Source organism: Amblyomma mixtum, chromosome 3, assembly GCF_055824585.1.
Source record: "Amblyomma mixtum isolate Tamu chromosome 3, ASM5582458v1, whole genome shotgun sequence".
Lineage (NCBI taxonomy): Eukaryota > Metazoa > Arthropoda > Arachnida > Ixodida > Ixodidae > Amblyomma > Amblyomma mixtum.
In genome coordinates this window covers 231,924,699-231,947,631 of record NC_143014.1, presented here as the reverse complement: position 1 = coordinate 231,947,631, position 22,933 = coordinate 231,924,699, and the positions used below count along the sequence as shown (strand labels likewise).

General features: G+C 44.2%; 2 protein-coding genes across 2 annotated transcripts in view; both read right to left on the bottom strand.

Annotated features, from left to right (window-relative positions):
- The window catches only part of LOC149353991 (serine/threonine-protein kinase PLK1-like), a 274,454-nt gene that overhangs the window by 209,213 nt on the left and 42,308 nt on the right, over positions 1-22,933 (bottom strand). The window lies entirely within an intron of this gene.
- Positions 17,566-19,520, bottom strand: LOC149353992 (uncharacterized). Its single transcript, XM_089577441.1, has 2 exons — positions 19,408-19,520; positions 17,566-19,137 (listed from the first exon to the last, which is right to left on the bottom strand). The coding sequence occupies exons 1-2, from the start codon at positions 19,495-19,497 to the stop codon at positions 17,860-17,862; spliced, it is 1,368 nt and encodes a 455-aa protein (XP_089433567.1). The 5' UTR covers positions 19,498-19,520; the 3' UTR covers positions 17,566-17,859.

Genomic DNA, 22,933 nt, shown 5'->3' with positions numbered 1-22,933 from the left:
ACTACGGTGTCTCTCACAGCCTTAGTCGCTTTGGGACGTTAAACGCCATAAATTAACTAACTAACTAACTAACTAACTAACTAACTAACCAACTAACCAACTAACCAACTAACTAACTAAGTAACTGACTAACTGACTGACTGACTGACTAACTAACTGACTGACTAACTGACTAACTAACTGACTAACTGACTGACTAACTGACTGACTGACTGACTGACTAACTGACTGACTGACTGACTGACTAACTGACTGACTGACTGACCGACTAACTGACTGACTGACTGTGATTGACTGACTAACTAACTGACTGACTGACTAATTAACTAACTAACTGACTGACTGACTGACTAACTAACTAAATGACTGACTGACTGACTAACTAACTGACTGACTGACTGACTGACTGACTGACTGACTGACTGACTAACTGACTGACTGACTGACTGACTGACTAACTAACCAACTGACTGACTGACTGACTAACTAACTAACTAACTGACTAAATGACTAACTAACTAACTGACTGACTGACTGACTGACTGACTGACTGACTGACTGACTAACAAACTAACTAACTAACTAACTAACTGACTGACTGACTGACTGACGGACTGACTAACTAACTAACCAACTAACATACTAACTAACTAACTGACTGACTGACTAACTAACTGACTAACTGACTGACTGACTAACTAACTGACTGACTGACTGACTAACCGACTAACTGACTAACTGACTAACTGACTGACTAACTGACTAACTGACTAACTAACTAACTGACTAACTGACTGACTGACTTACTGACTGACTGACTGACTGACTGACTGACTAACTAACTAACTAACTAACTGACTGACTGACTAACTGACTAACTAACTGACCAGCTGACTGACTGACTGACTGACTAACTAACTAACTAACTGGAAAAATAAACCTTCAGTTGTAAGTGAGCGCTGTGTGTGTCTCGTCTACTTCCTTGTCCTTGTGTAGTTTGCGCTGTTCTGCCTTGTTAGAAATCAGAACTATATTCCCGCGACGCATGGATGAGGACAGAAGTTTTCGTTTTCTCAGACCCTGAAAAACTTAGGCGAGGATTAGGTTAAGTTCTTTTGTAAAGCATTGGTACAATTGGGCAGTTGTATCGTTTGGGCTGAGTGATTTATTGTTAGGGAGCTTTGCTATGATGTGTTTTATTTCGTCTGCAGTTATTGAGAAGTTGGTTGCCTCCATAATCTCTTGAGGAACCTCCGGTATTTCATGAACAACATGAACTGATAGGCACGTTGATCAGATATGATTGGTAGTGCGGGAGCGCAGCGGCAGGACGCCACAGGGAGAGAAGGGACGAGACACAGCGCCTAGGGCTTCGGGTGGTACGAAATCTGGCGGGGTACTCGGCCGGAACAGAGTGGAGTAATATTCGTTCAACGCTACCCCGATCACATCACTCCCTCAGGCAACGCTGCCGCTTGGAGGGACCTCACGATTTGTCTTATAAAAATAATGAAAGCGGTTTCTATGGCAGCCGTGATTCACACTCACACCACGGCCACCATGGTCAGTGATTGCGTTGTTCTGATAAGGAAAGTGTAACTATTTTTGTGCCTGTTCGTTTCTTTCTGTGATGTATATAAATTGAAGCTGTAGCTAGACATGTTGCCGTTGAAGTGCACCGAGCCTTCTTGCAGCATGGGAAGTAGCGGGGCCAGTTGGTTCATTTTTCAACTGAAAACAGTGCGCAGGGACAGGACACAGTCAAGAAACACACAGACACAGCACTGACTGACAACTGAGGAATTTACTGCTTTGCTTGCAATAAATACAGAAAGTATCGTCTAAAATACAAAGAAAGCCTTGAAATCGTCATTTTGTCACTTCTGTCGTCGTTGCTTGTCCAGATAACCCATTTCTTTTTTCGTCAACGTTAGTGATGGTGTGCTTACGCAGGTGGAACGATTCTTCTGAATGATGAACGCTTCGTATATCTCTCGCATGAGCTTTCGGGGGTATCTTCTCAGAATCTTGCAGCGTCGAAAGTGTGGAATGCATTCGCAGTCCGACACGTGTCCCGCTAGCTTGCTGCCATATCCTTTTTCGATGTTGCCGACGTGTTCCATGAGACGTATGTTGACGCAGCGTCCTGACTGCCCAACATATGACGCCCCGCATGACAAGGGGATCTTATAAACTACATCACTGTCGCATTCGGTTAATTTGTCTTTGTGCTTTGTTTTACAACGTGCTGTTTTTTCAGCGCCTTGGTTGACCATTTTGCACAACTTGGATAATTTGCTGGGCGCATTGAAAACTAAGTCCACTCCAGCTCGCGCCACCACTTTCTTTAGTGCGTGGCTGACACCGTGGACATATGGCATGACGGCTACCTTCCGCTCTACTTTTTGAGGCTTCTTGGGGTTCGGTCGCCGGAACTCTTTCAGTAACTTGAAGCCAAGGCTACAGATGAGGTCGTCCGGGAAACCAGCTTCACGTAACCGTGTCAGCTGTGTCTGGACGCTTTGCTGCTGACGGTGAATGCAGGATCTATTCACGGCACTCCTCAATGCGCCTGTGGCCACAGCTCTTTTTACCAGTTTCGAGTGCGCCGATGAATATGGTAGCAGGCCTTTTTTTGACCGCGGTGCATAACACCAGCACAGATGGGCTTCTTCGACGAATAGTCGTAGATCAAGGAACTGAAGCTGATTCTCCGTCGGTAATTCTTTGGTCAGTTCAAGGTCAGCAAGACCTTCACAGAAGATCTTGAAGATGCCGTCGACAACGTCCTTGTGCTGCTCCTGGTTTGGAAGCTTGTGGATAACAAGGAAGTCGTCCACAAACCGGAATGTCCTCACGACAGTGGTATTAGCCAGAGTTTCTTGTAGTTGACGGTCTCGGCGAGCTAGCAGAAGGTCACTGAGAATTGGTGCAACGCACGAACCAATGCATACGCCTTGCCGTTGGATGTATAGGTCATCATTATGCTTTACAAATGTCGAACGTAGATAGAAGGCCAGCAACTCAAGGAATCTATCCGCATTGATTCCGCATTCATTCTGGAACCTTACAGTTCCCATGGCATCGATTCCTTCTCTCACTGTCTCAAACAAGGCAGTATGTGGCAGAGTGTAATAAAGATCTTTGATGTCTATTGAGAAGACACTCACTTTTTCCTGGCAGCCGTTCATGAGAAATGCGGAAACTTCTTCTGCCTTCTTGACAAGGAAAGGGTCTTCGACGGCGAGGAAGGAGAGCGATTCTTGCAGGTATCGTCCCAAGGGTTGCTGCCACGTTCCTCTTTCAGACACAATTACTCTGAAAGGGCAGTCATCTTTGTGGGTTTTTGCCGTGAAGAAGGCATTCAGGCATAAGCCCTCACTGTTCTTCACAGCTAGTCCTAGTTTTGTCAAGTTGTTGGCTTCACACAGTTTTAGGGCTTCGTTCCTTACTTTTTGGGGTTTAATCTTGTTCAGTTTGCGGAAGTTCTTTGCGATGGCCTGGCTTGCCTTCTCGCCAAAGGAAGCTGACGACATGACGACAAATCCTCCTTCTTTATCCGACAATAGAAGGCTGAGGTCCGCCTCCTGTAAAGACTTGGCCGTCTTGTCAAGGCGTGGAAAGGCTCTTTTCTTCGAGGCTCGACTTAAAACGTCTACCCCTTCGCTTATGCACCTGCTTACTTCTTCATCATCTCCTTTGCCGGCACTACTCCTCACAAAGGAGAGCAGCTGAACTTTGTCCAGACGAGGTTCCATGCAAAACTTCGGTCCCAGTTCAAGCACTTGGCTTGCCTGGAGAGGCATTTGCGTGTTTCCAAGGACATGGAGTGTCTGCTTCGGAGGGGAGCGAGTGCCCTGTTTTGGAATTGATGCCAAAACCTTTTTCCACAAAAAGTCCGTTACCTGTGACGCCGTCCGAAGGGCTAATTGCAGCCTTCTGGCCCCGCCGTCAGGCGGCGATTCTCGAAGGCAAGCGATCTTGAGGCAATCTTTGAAATATTCCACTACCTCCTTCAAGCAAGCATGGCATCAGGCTGTGCCGGTTGCTCCGTTCGGAGGCCTGGCACCAAGTGGAATATTTCAAAGATTGCCTCAAGATCGCTTGCCTTCGAGAATCGCCGCCTGACGGCGGGGCCAGAAGGCTGCAATTAGCCCTTCGGACGGCGTCACAGGTAACGGACTTTTTGTGGAAAAAGGTTTTGGCATCAATTCCAAAACAGGGCACTCGCTCCCCTCCGAAGCAGACACTCCATGTCCTTGGAAACACGCAAATGCCTCTCCAGGCAAGCCAAGTGCTTGAACTGGGACCGAAGTTTTGCATGGAACCTCGTCTGGACAAAGTTCAGCTGCTCTCCTTTTTGAGGAGTAGTGCCGGCAAAGGAGATGATGAAGAAGTAAGCAGGTGCATAAGCGAAGGGGTAGACGTTTTAAGTCGAGCCTCGAAGAAAAGAGCCTTTCCACGCCTTGACAAGACGGCCAAGTCTTTACAGGAGGCGGACCTCAGCCTTCTATTGTCGGATAAAGAAGGAGGATTTGTCGTCATGTCGTCAGCTTCCTTTGGCGAGAAGGCAAGCCAGGCCATCGCAAAGAACTTCCGCAAACTGAACAAGATTAAACCCCAAAAAGTAAGGAACGAAGCCCTAAAACTGTGTGAAGCCAACAACTTGACAAAACTAGGACTAGCTGTGAAGAACAGTGAGGGCTTATGCCTGAATGCCTTCTTCACGGCAAAAACCCACAAAGATGACTGCCCTTTCAGAGTAATTGTGTCTGAAAGAGGAACGTGGCAGCAACCCTTGGGACGATACCTGCAAGAATCGCTCTCCTTCCTCGCCGTCGAAGACCCTTTCCTTGTCAAGAAGGCAGAAGAAGTTTCCGCATTTCTCATGAACGGCTGCCAGGAAAAAGTGAGTGTCTTCTCAATAGACATCAAAGATCTTTATTACACTCTGCCACATACTGCCTTGTTTGAGACAGTGAGAGAAGGAATCGATGCCATGGGAACTGTAAGGTTCCAGAATGAATGCGGAATCAATGCGGATAGATTCCTTGAGTTGCTGGCCTTCTATCTACGTTCGACATTTGTAAAGCATAATGATGACCTATACATCCAACGGCAAGGCGTATGCATTGGTTCGTGCGTTGCACCAATTCTCAGTGACCTTCTGCTAGCTCGCCCAGACCGTCAACTACAAGAAACTCTGGCTAATACCACTGTCGTGAGGACATTCCGGTTTGTGGACGACTTCCTTGTTATCCACAAGCTTCCAAACCAGGAGCAGCACAAGGACGTTGTCGACGGCATCTTCAAGATCTTCTGTGAAGGTCTTGCTGACCTTGAACTGACCAAAGAATTACCGACGGAGAATCAGCTTCAGTTCCTTGATCTACGACTATTCGTCGAAGAAGCCCATCTGTGCTGGTGTTATGCACCGCGGTCAAAAAAAGGCCTGCTACCATATTCATCGGCGCACTCGAAACTGGTAAAAAGAGCTGTGGCCACAGGCGCATTGAGGAGTGCCGTGAATAGATCCTGCATTCACCGTCAGCAGCAAAGCGTCCAGACACAGCTGACACGGTTACGTGAAGCTGGTTTCCCGGACGACCTCATCTGTAGCCTTGGCTTCAAGTTACTGAAAGAGTTCCGGCGACCGAACCCCAAGAAGCCTCAAAAAGTAGAGCGGAAGGTAGCCGTCATGCCATATGTCCACGGTGTCAGCCACGCACTAAAGAAAGTGGTGGCGCGAGCTGGAGTGGACTTAGTTTTCAATGCGCCCAGCAAATTATCCAAGTTGTGCAAAATGGTCAACCAAGGCGCTGAAAAAACAGCACGTTGTAAAACAAAGCACAAAGACAAATTCACCGAATGCGACAGTGATGTAGTTTATAAGATCCCCTTGTCATGCGGGGCGTCATATGTTGGGCAGTCAGGACGCTGCGTCAACATACGTCTCATGGAACACGTCGGCAACATCGAAAAAGGATATGGCAGCAAGCTAGCGGGACACGTGTCGGACTGCGAATGCATTCCACACTTTTGACGCTGCAAGATTCTGAGAAGATACCCCCGAAAGCTCATGCGAGAGATATACGAAGCGTTCATCATTCAGAAGAATCGTTCCACCTGCGTAAGCACACCATCACTAACGTTGACGAAAAAAGAAATGGGTTATCTGGACAAGCAACGACGACAGAAGTGACAAAATGACGATTTCAAGGCTTTCTTTGTATTTTAGACGATACTTTCTGTATTTATTGCAAGCAAAGCAGTAAATTCCTCAGTTGTCAGTCAGTGCTGTGTCTGTGTGTTTCTTGACTGTGTCCGGTCCCTGCGCACCTTCTTGCAGGCTCTCGGGATATGCGTTTGAGTTCTTCAGTAGACTGCCTATCCATTAACACAAAAAAATTAGGTGTAAGTATGAACTTGCGCACGTATTTATGTGATCATACGGGACAATTGACTCGTGCACGCACGAACGCACGCGCACACACACACACGCAACACGCACACACACACGCAACACGCACGCACGCGCACACACACGCACACACACACACACAGCCGCCGCGGTAGCTCAGTGGCTATGGTGCACGGCTGCTGGCCCGAAAGACGCGGGTTCGATCCCGGCCGCGGCGGCTGAATTTCTTTGGTGGAGAAATTGGAGGCCCGAGTACTGTGCGATGTCAGTGCACGTTAAGGAACCCCAGGTGGTCGAAATTTCCGGAGCCCTCCACTACGGCGTCTCTCACAGCCTTAGTCGCTTTGGGACGTTAAACCCCATAAACTAAGTAACTAACTAACAAACTAACTAACTAACTAACTAACTGACTAACTAACTAACTAACTAACTAACTAACTAACTGACTAACTGACTAACTAACTGACTGACTGACTAACTAACTGACTGACTGACTGACTAACTAACTAACTGACTGACTGACTGACTGACTGACTGACTAACTGACTAACTAACTAACTGGCTAACTGACTGACTGACTAACTAACTAACTAACTGACTAACTGACTAACTGACTAACTAACTGACTAACTTACTAACTGACTGACTAACTAACTAACTAACTAAGTGACTGACTGACTAACTGACTAACTATCTGACTAACTATCTGACTAACTGACTAACTGACTGACTGACTGACTAAATAACTAACTAAATAATTGACTGACTAACTGACTAACTAACTAACTAACTAACTAACTAACTAACTAACTAACTAACTAACTGACTGACTGACTGACTAACGGACTGACTGACTGACCGACTGACTAACTAACTAACTAACTAACTAACTAACTAACTAACTAACTGAATGACTAACTGACTAACTAACTAACTAACTAACTAACTGACTGGCTGACTAACTGACTAACTGACTGACTTTCTAACTAACTAACTAACTGACTAACTGACCAACTGACTAACTAACTAACTGACTGACTGACTGACTGACTGACTAACTAACTGACTGACTGACTAACTGACTGACTGACTTTCTAACTAACTGACTGACTGACCGACTAACTGACTAACTAACTGACTAACTGACTGACTGACTGACTAACTAATTAACTGACTAATTGACTAACTAACTAACTAACTAACTAACTAACTAACTGACTAAATAACTAACTAACAAACTAACTAACTGACTAACTGACTAACTGACTAACTAACTAACTGACTGACTGACTGACTGACTGACTGACTAACTAACTAACTAACTAACAGACTGACTAACTAACTAACAGACTGACTGACTAACTAACTAACTGACTGACTAACTAACTAACTAACTAACTAACTGACTGACTAACTGACTGACTGACTAACTGACTAACTAACTAACTGACTGACTGACTGACTGACTTACTGACTAACTAAATAACTAACTGACTGACTGACTGACTAACTAACTGACTGACTGACTGACTAAATAACTGACTAACTAACTAACTAACTAACTGACTTACTAACTGACTAACTAACTAACTAACTAACTAACTAACTGACTGACTAACTGACTAACTAACTGACTGACTGACTAACTGACTAACTAACTAACTAACTAACTGACTGACTAACTAACTAACTAACTGACTTACTAACTGACTGACTAACTAAATAACTAACTGACTGACTGACTGACTAACTAACTGACTGACTGACTGACTGACTGACTAAATAACTGACTAACTAACTAACTAACTAACTGACTTACTAACTGACTAACTAACTAACTAACTAACTAACTAACTAACTAACTGACTGACTGACTGACTAAATAACTAACTAACTAACTAACTAATTGACTGACTGACTGACTGACTAACTGACTAACTGACTAATTGACTAACTACTAACTGACTGACTAACTAACTAACTAATTGACTGACTGACTGACTGACTAACTGACTGACTGACTAATTGACTAACTAACTACTAACTAACTGACTGACTGACTGACTGACTAACTAACTGACTGACTGACTGACTAACTAACTGACTGACTGACTGACTAAATAACTGATTGACTAACTAACTAACTGACTTACTAACTGACTGACTAACTAACTAACTAATTAACTAACTAACTAATCGACTGACTGACTGACTAACTGACTAACTGACTGACTGACTAATTGACTAACTACTAACTGACTGACTAACTAACTAATTGACTGACTGACTAACTGACTAACTGACTAACTAACTAACTAACTAACTGACTGACTAACTCACTGACTGACTAACTGACTGACTGACTAACTAACTAACTGACTAACTGACTAACTGACTAACTAACTAACAAACTAAGTGACTGACTGACTAACTGACTAAATATCTGACTGACTAACTAACTAACTGACTGACTGACTGACTAAATAACTAACTAACTAAATAATTGACTGACTAACTAACTAACTGACTAAATGGCTAACTAACTAACTAAATGGCTAACTAACTAACTAACTAACTGACTAACTAACTAACTGACTAACTAACTAACTGACTAACTGACTAACTAACTAACTGACTGACTGACTGACTGACTGACTGACTAACTGACTGACTGACTGACTAACTAACTAACTAACTAACTGACTGACTGACTAACTAACTAACTGACTGACTGACTGACTAACTAACTGACTGACTGACTAACTGACTAACTAACTAACTAACTAACTAACTGACTAACTGACTGACTGACTGACTGACTAACTAACTGACTGACTAACTGACTAACTGACTAACTAACTGTCTAACTGACTGACTGACTGACTGACTATATAACTAACTAACTAACTAATTGACTGACTAACTGACTAACTAACTAACTAACTAACTAACTAACTAACTAACTGACTGACTGACTGACTGACTGACTAACTAACGAACTAACGAACTAACGAACTGACTGACTGACTGACTGACTGACTGACTGACTCACTAACTAACTAACTGACTTACTGACTAATTGACTAACTAACTACTGACTGACTAACTAACTAACTAACTAACTAACTGACTGACTGACTGACTAACTGACTAACTGACTAACTAACTAACTAACTGACTGACTGACTGACTAACTAACTAACTGACTGACTGACTGACTGACTGACTAACTAACTGACTGACTGACTGACTGACTTACTGACTAACTAAATAACTAACTGACTGACTGACTGACTAACTAACTGACTGACTGACTGACTAAATAACTGACTAACTAACTAACTAACTAACTGACTAACTAACTGACTAACTAACTAACCAACTAACTGACTGACTAACTGACTAACTAACTGACTGACTGACTAACTGACTAACTAACTAACTAACTAACTGACTGACTGACTGACTGACTGACTGACTTACTAACTGACTGACTGACTAACTAACTAACTGACTGACTGACTGACTAACTAACTAACTAACTGACTTACTAACTGACTGACTAACTAAATAACTAACTGACTGACTGACTGACTGACTAAATAACTGACTAACTAACTAACTAACTGACTTACTAACTGACTAACTAACTAACTAACTAACTAACTAACTAACTGACTGACTGACTGACTAAATAACTAACTAACTAACTAACTAACTAATTGACTGACTGACTGACTGACTAACTGACTAACTGACTGACTGACTAATTGACTAACTACTAACTGACTGACTAACTAACTAACTAATTGACTGACTGACTGACTGACTAACTGACTGACTGACTGACTGACTAATTGACTAACTACTAACTAACTGACTGACTGACTGACTGACTAACTAACTGACTGACTGACTAACTAACTGACTGACTGACTGACTAAATAACTGATTGACTAACTAACTAACTGACTTACTAACTGACTGACTAACTAACTAACTAACTAATTAACTAACTAACTAATCGACTGACTGACTGACTAACTGACTAACTGACTGACTGACTAATTGACTAACTACTAACTGACTGACTAACTAACTAATTGACTGACTGACTAACTGACTAACTGACTAACTGACTAACTAACTAACTAACTAACTAACTAACTAACTGACTGACTAACTCACTGACTGACTAACTGACTGACTGACTAACTAACTAACTGACTAACTGACTAACTGACTAACTAACTAACAAACTAAGTGACTGACTGACTAAATATCTGACTAACTAACTAACTAACTGACTGACTGACTGACTAAATAACTAACTAACTAAATAATTGACTGACTAACTAACTAACTGACTAAATGGTTAACTAACTAACTAACTAACTGACTAACTGACTAACTAACTAACTGACTGACTGACTGACTGACTAACTAACTGACTGACTGACTAACTAACTAACTAACTAACTGACTGACTGACTAACTAACTAACTGACTGACTGACTGACTAACTAACTGACTGACTGACTAACTGACTAACTAACTAACTAACTAACTAACTGACTAACTGACTGACTGACTGACTGACTAACTGACTAACTGACTAACTAACTGACTAACTGACTGACTGACTGACTGACTATATAACTAACTAACTAACTAACTAATTGACTGACTAACTGACTAACTAACTAACTAACTAACTAACTAACTAACTAACTGACTGACTGACTGACTGACTGTCTGACTGACTGACTGACTAACTAACGAACTAACGAACTAACGAACTGACTGACTGACTGACTGACTGACTGACTCACTAACTAACTAACTGACTTACTGACTAATTGACTAACTAACTACTGACTGACTAACTAACTAACTAACTAACTAACTGACTGACTGACTGACTAACTGACTAACTAACTAACTAACTGACTGACTGACTAACTAACTAACTGACTGACTGACTGACTGACTAACTGACTGGCTGACTGACTAACTGACTGACTGACTGACTAACTAAATAACTAACTGACGAACTAACTTACTAACTGACTGACTAACTAACTAGCTAACTGACTGACTGACTGACTAACTAACTAACTAACTAAATAACTAACTGACTAACTGACTAACTAACTAACTAACTAACTAACTAACTAACTAACTGACTAACTGACTGACTGACTGACTTACTAACTAACTGACTGACTGACTGACTGACTAACTGACTGACTAACTAACTAACTAACTGAATGACTAACTGACTAACTAACTAACTAACTGACTGACTGACTAACTGACTAACTGACTAACTGACTGTCTGACTAACTAACTAACTGACTAATTGACTAACTAACTTACTAACTGACTGAATGACTGACTAACTAACTAACTAACTAACTAACTAACTAACTAGCTAACTGACTGACTAACTGACTAACTAACTAACTGACTGACTGACTGACTGACTAAATAACTAACTGACTAACCGACTAACTGACTAACTAACTGATTAACTGACTAACTGACTGACTGACTGACTAACTGACTAACTGACAAACTAACTAACTAACTAACTGACTAAGTGACTGACTGACTAACTGACTGACTGACTAACTAACTAACTAACTGGAAAAATAAATCTTCAGTTGTAAGTGAGCGCTGTGTGTGTCTCGTCTACTTCCTTGTCCTTGTGTAGTTTGCGCTGTTCTGCCTTGTTAGAAATCAGAACTATATTCCCGCGACGCATGGATGAGGACAGAAGTTTTCGTTTTCTCAGACCCTGAAAAACTTCGGCGAGGATTTGGTTAAGTTCTTTTGTAAAGCATTGATACAATTGGGCAGTTGTATCGTCTGGGCTGAGTGATTTATTGTTAGGGAGCTTTGCTATGATGTGTTGTATTTCGTCTGCAGTTATTGAGAATTTGGTTGCCTCCATAATCTCTTGAGGAACCTCCGGTAGTTCATGAACAACATGAACTGATGGGCACGTTGATCAGATATGATTGGTAGTGCGGGAGCGCAGCGGCAGGACGCCACAGGGAGAGAAGGAACGAGACACAGCGCCTAGGGCTTCGGGTGGTACGGAATCTGGCGGGGTACTCGGCCGGAACAGAGTGGAGTAATATTCGTTCAACGCTACCCCGATCACATTACTCCCTCAGGCAACGCTGCCGCTTGGAGGGACCTCACGATTTGTCGCCGTGATTCACACTCACACCACGGCCACCATGGTCAGTGATTGCGCTGTTCTGATAAGGAAAGTGTAACTATTTTTGTGCCTGTTCGTTTCTTTCTGTCAAGTATATAAATTGAAGCTGTAGCTAGACATGTTGCCATTGAAGTGCACCGAGCCTTCTTGCAGGCTCTCGGGATATGCGTTTGAGTTCTTCAGTAGACTGCCTATCCATTAACACAAAAAATTTAGGTGTAAGTATGAACTTGCGCACGTATTTATGTGATCATACGGGACAATTGACTCGTGCACGCACGAACGCACGAGCACACACACACACACACACACGCGCAACACGCACACACACACGCAACACGCACGCACACACATACACGCGCACACACACACACACGCACGCACGCACATGCACACACACACACACACGCACGCACGCGCACGCACACACACACGCACGCACGCGCACGCACACACACACACAGCCACCGCGGTGGCTCAGTGGCTATGGTGCTCGGCTCCTGGCCCGAAAGACGCGGGTTCGATCCCGGCCGCGGCGGCTGAATTTCTTTGGTGGAGAAATTCGAGGCCCGAGTACTGTGCGATGTCAGTGCACGTGAAAGAACCCCAGGTGGTCGAAATTTCCGGAGCCCGCCACTACGGCGTCTCTCACAGCCTTAGTCGCTTTGGGACGTTAAACCCCATAAACTAACTAACTAACTAACTAACTGACTGACTGACTGACTGACTGACTGACTGACTGACTGACTGACTGACTAACTAATTGACTGACTGACTGACTGACTGACTAACTAACTGACTGACTGACTGACTAACTAACTAACTGACTAACTGACTAACTAACTGACTAACTGACTGACTGACAGGCTAACTAACTAACTAACTAACTGACTGACCAACTGACTGACTAACTAACTAACTGACTGACTGACTGACTGACTAACTGACTGACTGACTGACAGACTGACTGACTGACTAACTAACTAATTGACTGACTGACTGACTAACTAACTGACTAACTGACTGACTGACTGACTAACTAACTAACTAACTGACTAACTGACTAACTAACTGACTGACTAAATGACTAACTAACTAACTGACTGACTGACTGACTAACTAACTGACTAACTGACTAACTGACTAACTAACTAACTAACTAACTAACTGACTAACTAACTAACTGACTAACTAACTAACTAACTGATTGACTGACTAACTGACTGACTGACTAACTAACTAACCAACTAACTAACTAACTAACTGACTGACTGACTGACTAACTGACTAACTGACCGATTGACTGACTGACTAACTAACTAACTAACTGACTGACTGACTAACTGACTAACTGACTAACTAACTAACTGACTAACTGACTAACTAACTAACTAACTGACTAACTGACTAACTGACTAACTGACTGACTGGCTGACTAACTAACTAACTAACTGACTGACTGACTAACTGACTAACTAACTGACTAACTGACTAACTGACTGACTGACTGACTAACTAACTAACTAACTGGAAAAATAAACCTTCGGTTGTAAGTGAGCGCTTTGTGTGTCTCGTCTACTTCCTTGTCCTTGTGTAGTTTGCGCTGTTCTGCCTTGTTAGAAATCAGAACTATATTCCCGCGACGCATGGATGAGGACAGAAGTTTTCGTTTTCTCAGACCCTGAAAAACTTCGGCGAGGATTTGGTTAAGTTCTTTTGTAAAGCATTGATACAATTGGGCAGTTGTACCGTCTGGGCTGAGTGATTTATTGTTAGGGAGCTTTGCTATGATGTGTTTTATTTCGTCTGCAGTTATTGAGAAGTTGGTTGCCTCCATAATCTCTTGAGGAACCTCCGGTAGTTCATGAACATGAACTGATAGGCACGTTGATCAGATATGATTGGTAAAGGCCTTGAGGGTAAATAAATAAATAAATAAATAAATAAATTCATTTTGTCACGCGGACAGCGCCTTATATTTATTTATTTATTTATTTATTTCAGTACCCTCAGGGCCCGAGGGCATTACAGAGGGGAGTGGGGTACAATAGACAAAATGACAAAAACCAGCAGTTACAAGTAACACAAAATGAACAAAAATATGGCTCGCGCAAATCAGTAGGTTACAGCAAATACAATCAAACAAATTAACAGTCATTTAACACGAAATTATGAGCAAAGGATAAAAGTAAGCATACCACGCAAACAAAAAAAAACACGAGGAAATTGTTGAAAATGGCAGGAAAACACCGGTGCACACATTCTGTCATGCCCTTAAACAGGAGAAATTGTGAAGGGGAAAAAAAAAACACCAGGTCTGTTTGAACTACAACATATGCTGAAAAGAATAAATGGCAGGGCGCAAGAATTACATGTACTATGTTACCATCAAGTTAGTTAAAGCCGATTTAAACACAGAATGGTCACTTATTTCGACGACCGATCGGGGAAGGTGATTCCATTGTGCCGATGTTCTGGGGATGAATGAGTTGTAAAAGTGGTTTGTTTGGCATGAAAGAATACCAACTTTGTGACGATGATCGATCCGAGCTGAAACGTAGCAAGGTGGCGTTATAAATTTTCTCTTAAGGATGGGGTTATCATAGTAAATCTTATGGAATAGACAAAGGCGGGATATATTTCTACGTTGAATCAGTAATGGGAGTGATAAGCTTGATTTCATGGCACTGACGCTAGAGTTACGGTGATAATTCGAGAGAATGAAACGGGCCGCACGGTTCTGTATAGATTCGAGTTGGTATATTAGTGTCTCTTGATAGGGGTCCCAGATAGATGCAGCATATTCTAGTTTACTACGAACCAACGACTTGTAGAGAAGCAGTTTTACGGAGCTAGAAGAAAGAATAAAGTTACGGCGTATGTAGCCCAGCATGCGATTAGCGTTATTGCTTACATGGTCTATGTGTACTTTCCAAGAAAGATTATGGGAAATGAAGACACCTAAATATTTATAAAAAGGCACAGACTCAAGGCTGCAATTATTAAGACGATATGAAGACAATGTGGTGTTACGACGAGAAACCCGCATGTACTTGCATTTTTTTATGTTTAGTTCCATGTTCCATTTGTTAGTCCATTCAAGAGCATGATCAATATCCGATTGAAGAAGAGCTATATCAGAGTCACTGTTAATTTCGCGGTATATGACGCAGTCATCAGCAAAAAGATTTATTGTTGAACATAGATTGTCAGGTAAGTCATTAATATATATAAGAAAAAGCAGAGGCCCTAGAACAGAGCCTTGTGGCACTCCAGATTCAACTGGAGAAGTGAAGGAAGAAGCATTATTAGCGGTGACAAATTGAGAACGATTAGTGAGAAACGAATGCAGCCACCTAAGAACGTTAGGGTCGAGGTTAAGTTTACTAAGTTTAAAAAAAAGCAGTTGATGAGAGACCTTGTCAAACGCCTTTGAGAAATCGAGGAATATGCAGTCGACAACGGAACCCCTGTCGAGGAATGAGTTTAGATCATGCGTGAAGGTTAAAAGCTGTGTTTCGCAAGAAAACCACTTCCGAAATCCATGTTGACTGTCAGTAAAAAAGGCATTAGAATCAAGGAACGATGCAAGGTGAGAGTAAATAACATGCTCCATAATTTTACACGGAATGCTGGTAAGTGAGATGGGTCGATAATTATGCGGGGAATGTTGATCACCAGATTTATGCAAGGGAATCACCTTCCCGACCTTCCAGTCATCAGGTATGCATGCTGTTTCAAGAGATTGCTGAAATAGGTTTGAGAGTATTATTGCGCTGTACACTTTGGTTTTAATCAAGAACTTAGAACTAATGTTATCAACACCACATGATGAAGAAACCTTTTGTTTTTCGATTATTTTTTCCACTCCAGCAGGATCAAAGATAATAGAATCCATCGGTAAAAAGTCAGCACTGTTATATGCAGGGGTTACCGAACACTGATTTTTGGAAAAAGCTGAAACGAATACACTGTTTAGAACATTTGCACATTCATTAGGATGAATTAGTTGGTCACTGGAGTCTTTAAGGCTGATGGATGAATTTTCTTTTTTGTTAACTACGCTCCAAAATTGCCTAGGGTTATTTATCAAAAGGGAAGGTAATGTGTCATTGAAAAACAAATCTTTGGCATCCTTCAGTGCACTTTTATATTCATGGGCCACGGCCTGATAAGCAGTCCAACGTTCTTCGGAACCGGTTAGTTTTGCAGAGCGGAACATGCGTTTTTTCTTATTACAGAGCCGCTTTAACGATTTAGTGAACCATGGTGATTGACGGTTAGAGGTGATGACTAAGCGTGGAACATATTTTTCAGTGAGCGCAGCAACTTTTTCTTTAAACAGGCTCCAGTTAGCATTCACGCTGCGATCATGAAAGCTTAGCAAGTAATGGTCTAGAAAAACAGATAGTTCATGGTTAATAGCATCAAAATCAGCATTTTTGTAATCATGGATATATTTACTGTGGTTGCGTTGATGGGGAACTGCGCAGGTTAAAGCAAAATGAAGGAGTAGGTGATCACTTAACCCTGGCAAGTATGATACGGGCTGGAAAAAATCAGGCGATGTGGTGAGTACCAGATCGAGGATATTAGACACAGTAGGTGAAATTCGAGTTGCCTGCGTTACAAGCTGGGATAAGTTAAAATCACTGCACAAATTCAAGAACATGTCGCATTCACTTGAAAAAGGTTCACAATAAGAACTCACATTAGACCACACTATGTTGGGGAAATTAAAATCGCCCAGTAAAATAAAGGGATTGCTCGGATAACGGACAGTAATCATATGAATGACATCATGAAGATCGTTTACAAAGGTGGGGGAGGTAGACGGCGGACGATAGCAAACGCCCACTATCAGTTTCTTAGAGCATGTGCGAATTTCAACCAATACAAGTTCCAATGCGCTTACAAAATGGATCGGAAAAGACATAACAGTATCAGCAACAGCTACAAGCACGCCTCCGCCACATCTAGAACCCCTGTCGCACCGATAAATGTTATATCTCTTTTTACAGGTAAGAAGTTCACAGTTATCTATCTTCGCCGATAGCCAGGTTTCAGTGAGACATACAATGTCAGCATCGCAAGCATCAATTACAGAACAAAGATCATCGCGTTTAGGTATTATGCTACGAATATTTGTGAACAAAAAAGAAAGTGGGGTAATGGCCGGGGATTTAGTTCCACTGCCCCTCGCGCAGTGCTAATCGGTAGCAGGTTCGGTCGGTGGCGCGGAGGCGCTGTGGGTATTATTCGTAGGGTCCTCAGAACGGTCGGTTGGCAACGGGAAGGCGCTTGGGATTTCATGAACGGAGTCATCGGAGTGATTGTAGGAGTAGCATTTATTTTTTATGTAAAGCTTATTGAAGCGAAGCTTGAAAGTCAGCGGCTGGGACTTGCCAAATTCGACCAGTTTTTTTCTAGCGTGACGGGTGGCGAAAGAATAATCCTCGCTAAGCGTAATTTTTTCATCCTTGAGCTTAGAACTGTTAAGCAGTATTCTCTGCTTTACCTTGAAAGATGAAAATTTGGCAATAATTGGTCGACATTTTTCCGATGCGAACCCACCGAGCCTGTGCGCTCTATCGATTGAAATTTCAGAGGACGGAATTTCCAAGCAGGATGAAAGAACCTTGACTAGCTTTTCTTCTGACTGAGCCCAGGACTCTGATTGCGTGTCAGGTATGCCATAAAACAGAAGGTTATCGCGTCGCTGCCTGTCTTCAAGTTCAGACAGGCGCGCGCGCAGCTGAGAGTTTTCACTAGAAAGTTGGGCAACTAACTGCTGAAAAGGATGTACTTCCTTCTCGATTTCGTCAATGGTAACAGTTTTGCGTTCAACGTCAGTTAATCTTTTGTTCATTTCGCTCAAATTTTCTTCTAACTTCAGCTGGGACTTCTTAAGATCATCAATAGACTTTATGAAAGCCTTTTGGTCCAGTTGCATTTTCGCAGTTCGCGTGTTCAAAGTCTCTAGTATTGCAAACATATCTTCCAACTGCTTAGACTGGACTCCAGGAAGAGAGTCCTGTACCTGATGCCTTGTGTTAGGCCCAGGGTTGAGTTCGACGTCCCCGGACAACGCTAGCAGTTGGTTTACAATATCAAAGCATTCACTGAACACACAAAGCAAAACTCCCGGGCGTGGGAACAGCAACAGGCACACATCACTTGATTTCTTAGCGTACAGGGAAGTAACAGAACTAACCTGGACGAAGAAGCAGAGCGGATTAGGTGGCCGCATCCTGGTGCTGTTCTCACGCCCACTAAGGGCGCCGGGGGCCCGCCAGCTGTTCATATAGGCAGCAAATGATGTCGCTGTTGATCTGGATCTTTCATGCGATGGAGGGACGGCGATGAAAATGTGCCGGTCTTGCGGGCATGCGGCATCACACGTGTCGTTGAAGTGGCAGGGCAGCTTGCTGATCTCATGGGTAGGTGACGATAGCGGGGCATTGGTGAACCGAGCCCATGCCGTAACCTGGACGAAGAAGAGCGGATTAGGTGGCCGCATCCTGGTGCTGTTCTCACGCCCACTAAGGGCGCCGGGGGCCCGCGAGCTGTTCATATAGGCAGCAAATGATGTCGCTGTTGATCTGGATCTTTCATGCGATCGAGGGACGGCGATGAAAATGTGCCGGTCTTGCGGGCATGCGGCATCACACGTGTCGTTGAAGTGGCAGGGCAGCTTGCTGATCTCATGGGTAGGTGACGATAGCGGGGCATTGCTGAACCGAGCCCATGCCGTAACCTGGACGAAGAAGCAGAGCGGATTAGGTGGCCGCATCCTGGTGCTGTTCTCACGCCCACTAAGGGCGCCGGGGGCCCGCCAGCTGTTCATATAGGCAGCAAATGATGTCGCTGTTGATCTGGATCTTTCATGCGATGAAGGGACGGCGATGAAAATGTGCTGGTCTTGCGGGCATGCGGCATCACACGTGTCGTTGAAGTGGCAGGGCAGCTTGCTGATCTCATGGGTAGGTGACGATAGCGGGGCATTGGTGAACCGAGCCCATGCCGTAACCTGGACGAAGAAGCAGAGCGGATTAGGTGGCCGCATCCTGGTGTTGTTCTCACGCCCACTAAGGGCGCCGGGGGCCCGCCAGCTGTTCATATAGGCAGCAAATGATGTCGCTGTTGATCTGGATCTTTCATGCGATGGAGGGACGGCGATGAAAATGTGCCGGTCTTGCGGGCATGCGGCATCACACGTGTCGTTGAAGTGGCAGGGCAGCTTGCTGATCTCATGGGTAGGTGACGATAGCGGGGCATTGCTGAACCGAGCTTTGCTGGTCGGGTGCTGCTGCCGCCGCTGCTTCCCGGCGTGTGCCTGAGGCCATTGAGAGCCTTCTCAGTCACTGGTAGCTTGAAGTCATCGAATGGATATTGTCAACAGGACAGTGCCTTACATCGGATGTTGTTACATTGCTGGTCGAGGGCGTCTTCTGCTTCTTCCCGGTATGCGACTGGGGCCTTCGACTGCCTTCTCAGTCACGGGAGCAACCTTGAAGGCAGCGAATCCATATTGTCACGCGGACAACGCCTTGCTTGCAATATTGTTGCATTGCTGGTCGTGTCCTGCTTATGCTGCTTCGCGGTATGTTGTGACTAGGAGCGTTCACAGCCTTGTGAATTGTTGGTAGGGGCTTGAAGTCAACGAATCAATTTTGTCACGTGGAAAGTGCCTTATGTGTCTTATTGTTACTTGGTTGGCTGAGTACTACTTCTGGTGCTTCCTGGTATGTGACAGGGGCCTTGACAGCCTTCTCGGCCGCCAGAGGGGGCTTGAAGGCGAAGAATCCATGTTGTCAAGTGTACTGCACCTTCCATGTCATGTTGTTACGTGGTTGGTCGAGTCCTACTCCTGCTGCTTCGTATGTACTGGGGTTCCTGAAAGGCCTGTCAGTCGCCAGAGGAGGCTTCAAGTTAACGAATCCATATGGTCACATCGACAGCGTCTTCCATGTCATATTGTTACCCAGTTGGTCCAATCCTACTGCTGCTGCGTGCCCGTATGTGACCGGGGGCCTTCTAATTTGCCGGAGGAGGCTTGAAGTCAACGAATCCTTAATGTCACGTGAACAGCGCCTTCCATCTCATTTTGTTACGTGGCTGCTCCACTGCTGCTCTTGTTGGTTCCCATATGTGGCTGGGGGCGGTGACAGCCTTGTCGATGGTCGGAGGAGGCTTGGAGTCAACGAATCCCTACTATCTCGTGGACAGCGCTTTACATGAGTATTTGCTACATGGTTGGTCGAGTCCTTCATCAGCTGCTTCCCTGAATATAGCCGGGGGCTCTGATTGGGTTTTCAGTCGCCGGAGGAGACTCGAAGTCCTTACTGCCAAGTGGTAGGGACAACGCCTAAAACAATGTCTGAGGCAGGCTGGCCTGGAACTCAAGCTATCTGCCGGACTGACTCGCATCTATAATGAATTGAACCATTCCATGGCGTCGGTAGGAACAAGCGTGCTCTGCGATCTTCGAACAGCAGTAACACCATCCCTCTCGGCGTGCTTCAAGTTAAAGGTGACGAAGAACTTTGGAGATGAAGCGCGGAAATCAGCTACTGAAATCTCGAAAAGTGTAGAAGCAGTTGTCTGGAGCTTCAGTGAAAACAAATTAATCTGCTTTCATCTTGTGTTACAAACAATACACATCTTCGCGTCATTACCCCGCTTCTTAAAGCAGCATTGGCCCGATATTTGGAACGAAAAGGAAGGGGCGTGAAGCGAACGCGTTGAACGCAAAATGAGAGAATGAGAATGCTTCAGTTAAGATGAAATAATGAGGCTTAGGTGCTGAACATGCACACCTGGGCGTGCGCGGCGCCTCTGGGCTGCTTTGTCTGCTCCGGGAACGAATTTCTGGTCAAGTTCTCCTATTCGACGGTGGATCTTGCACGGGCTGAAGTAGCAGTGCAAAAGCCCGCGTCGGGTAATGCGTGGCGACAACAACACGCGTTCACCCCTTTTTTATGCCGTGTTTTGTCTGCTTAGTTTGTAGCATCATCTCCGAGCTTCCTCTGCGCGCTGAAGGTAGGAGGTGGCTACCAGGTTCTCGTTTTTAGCGCTAAATTTGCCACACAACTTTAAAGGTGCTTTCACTAAGTAACGATTGGAAGCGCTACAAAAAAAATATGCAGTCTGGTTATATGTAAAGCTCGAATAATCAATGACCATAAATGTTTCTCTTTAACAAGTGGAAATGTGAGTAATCAGGCGAAAACAGGCTTGCATTTCGACGAATACGAGCGCGCACCAGCTAAGTTCCTGTGCATTTCCACAGTAGGTTGTGCACAGTGGTTTCGAAAACGGGTTCTACGCAGTGAGGGCATTTGTCTGGCGCTGGGATCTTACTTCACCGCTGGCGCAGAACTGCAGGTGTAAGGCCCACTCCGACGTTCAGCCGCCTTTGAGAGACCTTAGAGAGGAACCCATATAGCGTCCGCAACGCTATTTCTATTGCAACTTTCCAGGATTTTTGCGGCTGCCGCACTGAAACTCGAGATAGCACTTTTTTGTCGCCGGTTTTTCTGGCAAGTGGTATCGCCATCCCTATCTGCCACTCTTGACGGGTTGACCTCCCCTGTGGCCAGGGTCGGGCTACTGCGGTCTAACCCACGCGCCATAAGGGCAAAGCAGTAATTTCAGCTTATTTTTGCGGCAAATACACCAGCCACACCTGCATCCCATTGATGTTCATATTCTATGGCTTTCACCCTGGCCACTGTACTACCACTAATCCGTCCTTGCGGCACCTTTTGGAGGGGTTTGATTTTGATGCCGGGGTTTCATTTTTTTATGCCTGGCCTGATTCGAAGTAGAATTTGTAGTCTTTGACTCAATTTGAAGCATGAGTTAAAAAAAACCTTCTACAGTATTGATATACAAGCAATTGTCCTGGAGACCCTTTGTTCTTGGGCTGTTTTGTGAGCCTCTATGAGCTCAGTTGCTGTCATAATAGATGCTGTGCTTGATTTCTCTTAATCAGTTGTCCTGGCGACCTTTACAGGGCGACAGGGATAGTACTGTCCGGGTTACCGCGGCCGCTCTTTCAAATAGGGTCACACACTGTGTCTCCAACATTGAGCGCCGCTTGGCGGTTTGTTAGAGGCGTTCGGGTGTTCTTGTAAGTTTTCGGTCCGACCGTAATGTGTTCAAGAATTTGGAAGCTTCTGTTGTCGGCGAAAAACTGCTCTTTCATACCTCACATAATGAAATTGACATCAGCGGTTCACAGCATGCTCTGAATTTCTTCCAGATATCCAATCACTCTC

What these genes read in the sequence shown, in the direction of transcription:
- LOC149353992 (XM_089577441.1), bottom strand. Translation starts at nt 19,497, where the DNA reads ATGAACAGCTGGCGGGCCCCCGGCGCCCTTAGTGGGCGTGAGAACAGC. An exon ending in CGCTCTGCTTCTTCGTCCAG is followed by an intron (nt 19,138 to 19,407) that starts GTTACGGCATGG and finishes TTCTTCGTCCAG; the next exon opens with GTTACGGCATGGGCTCGGTT.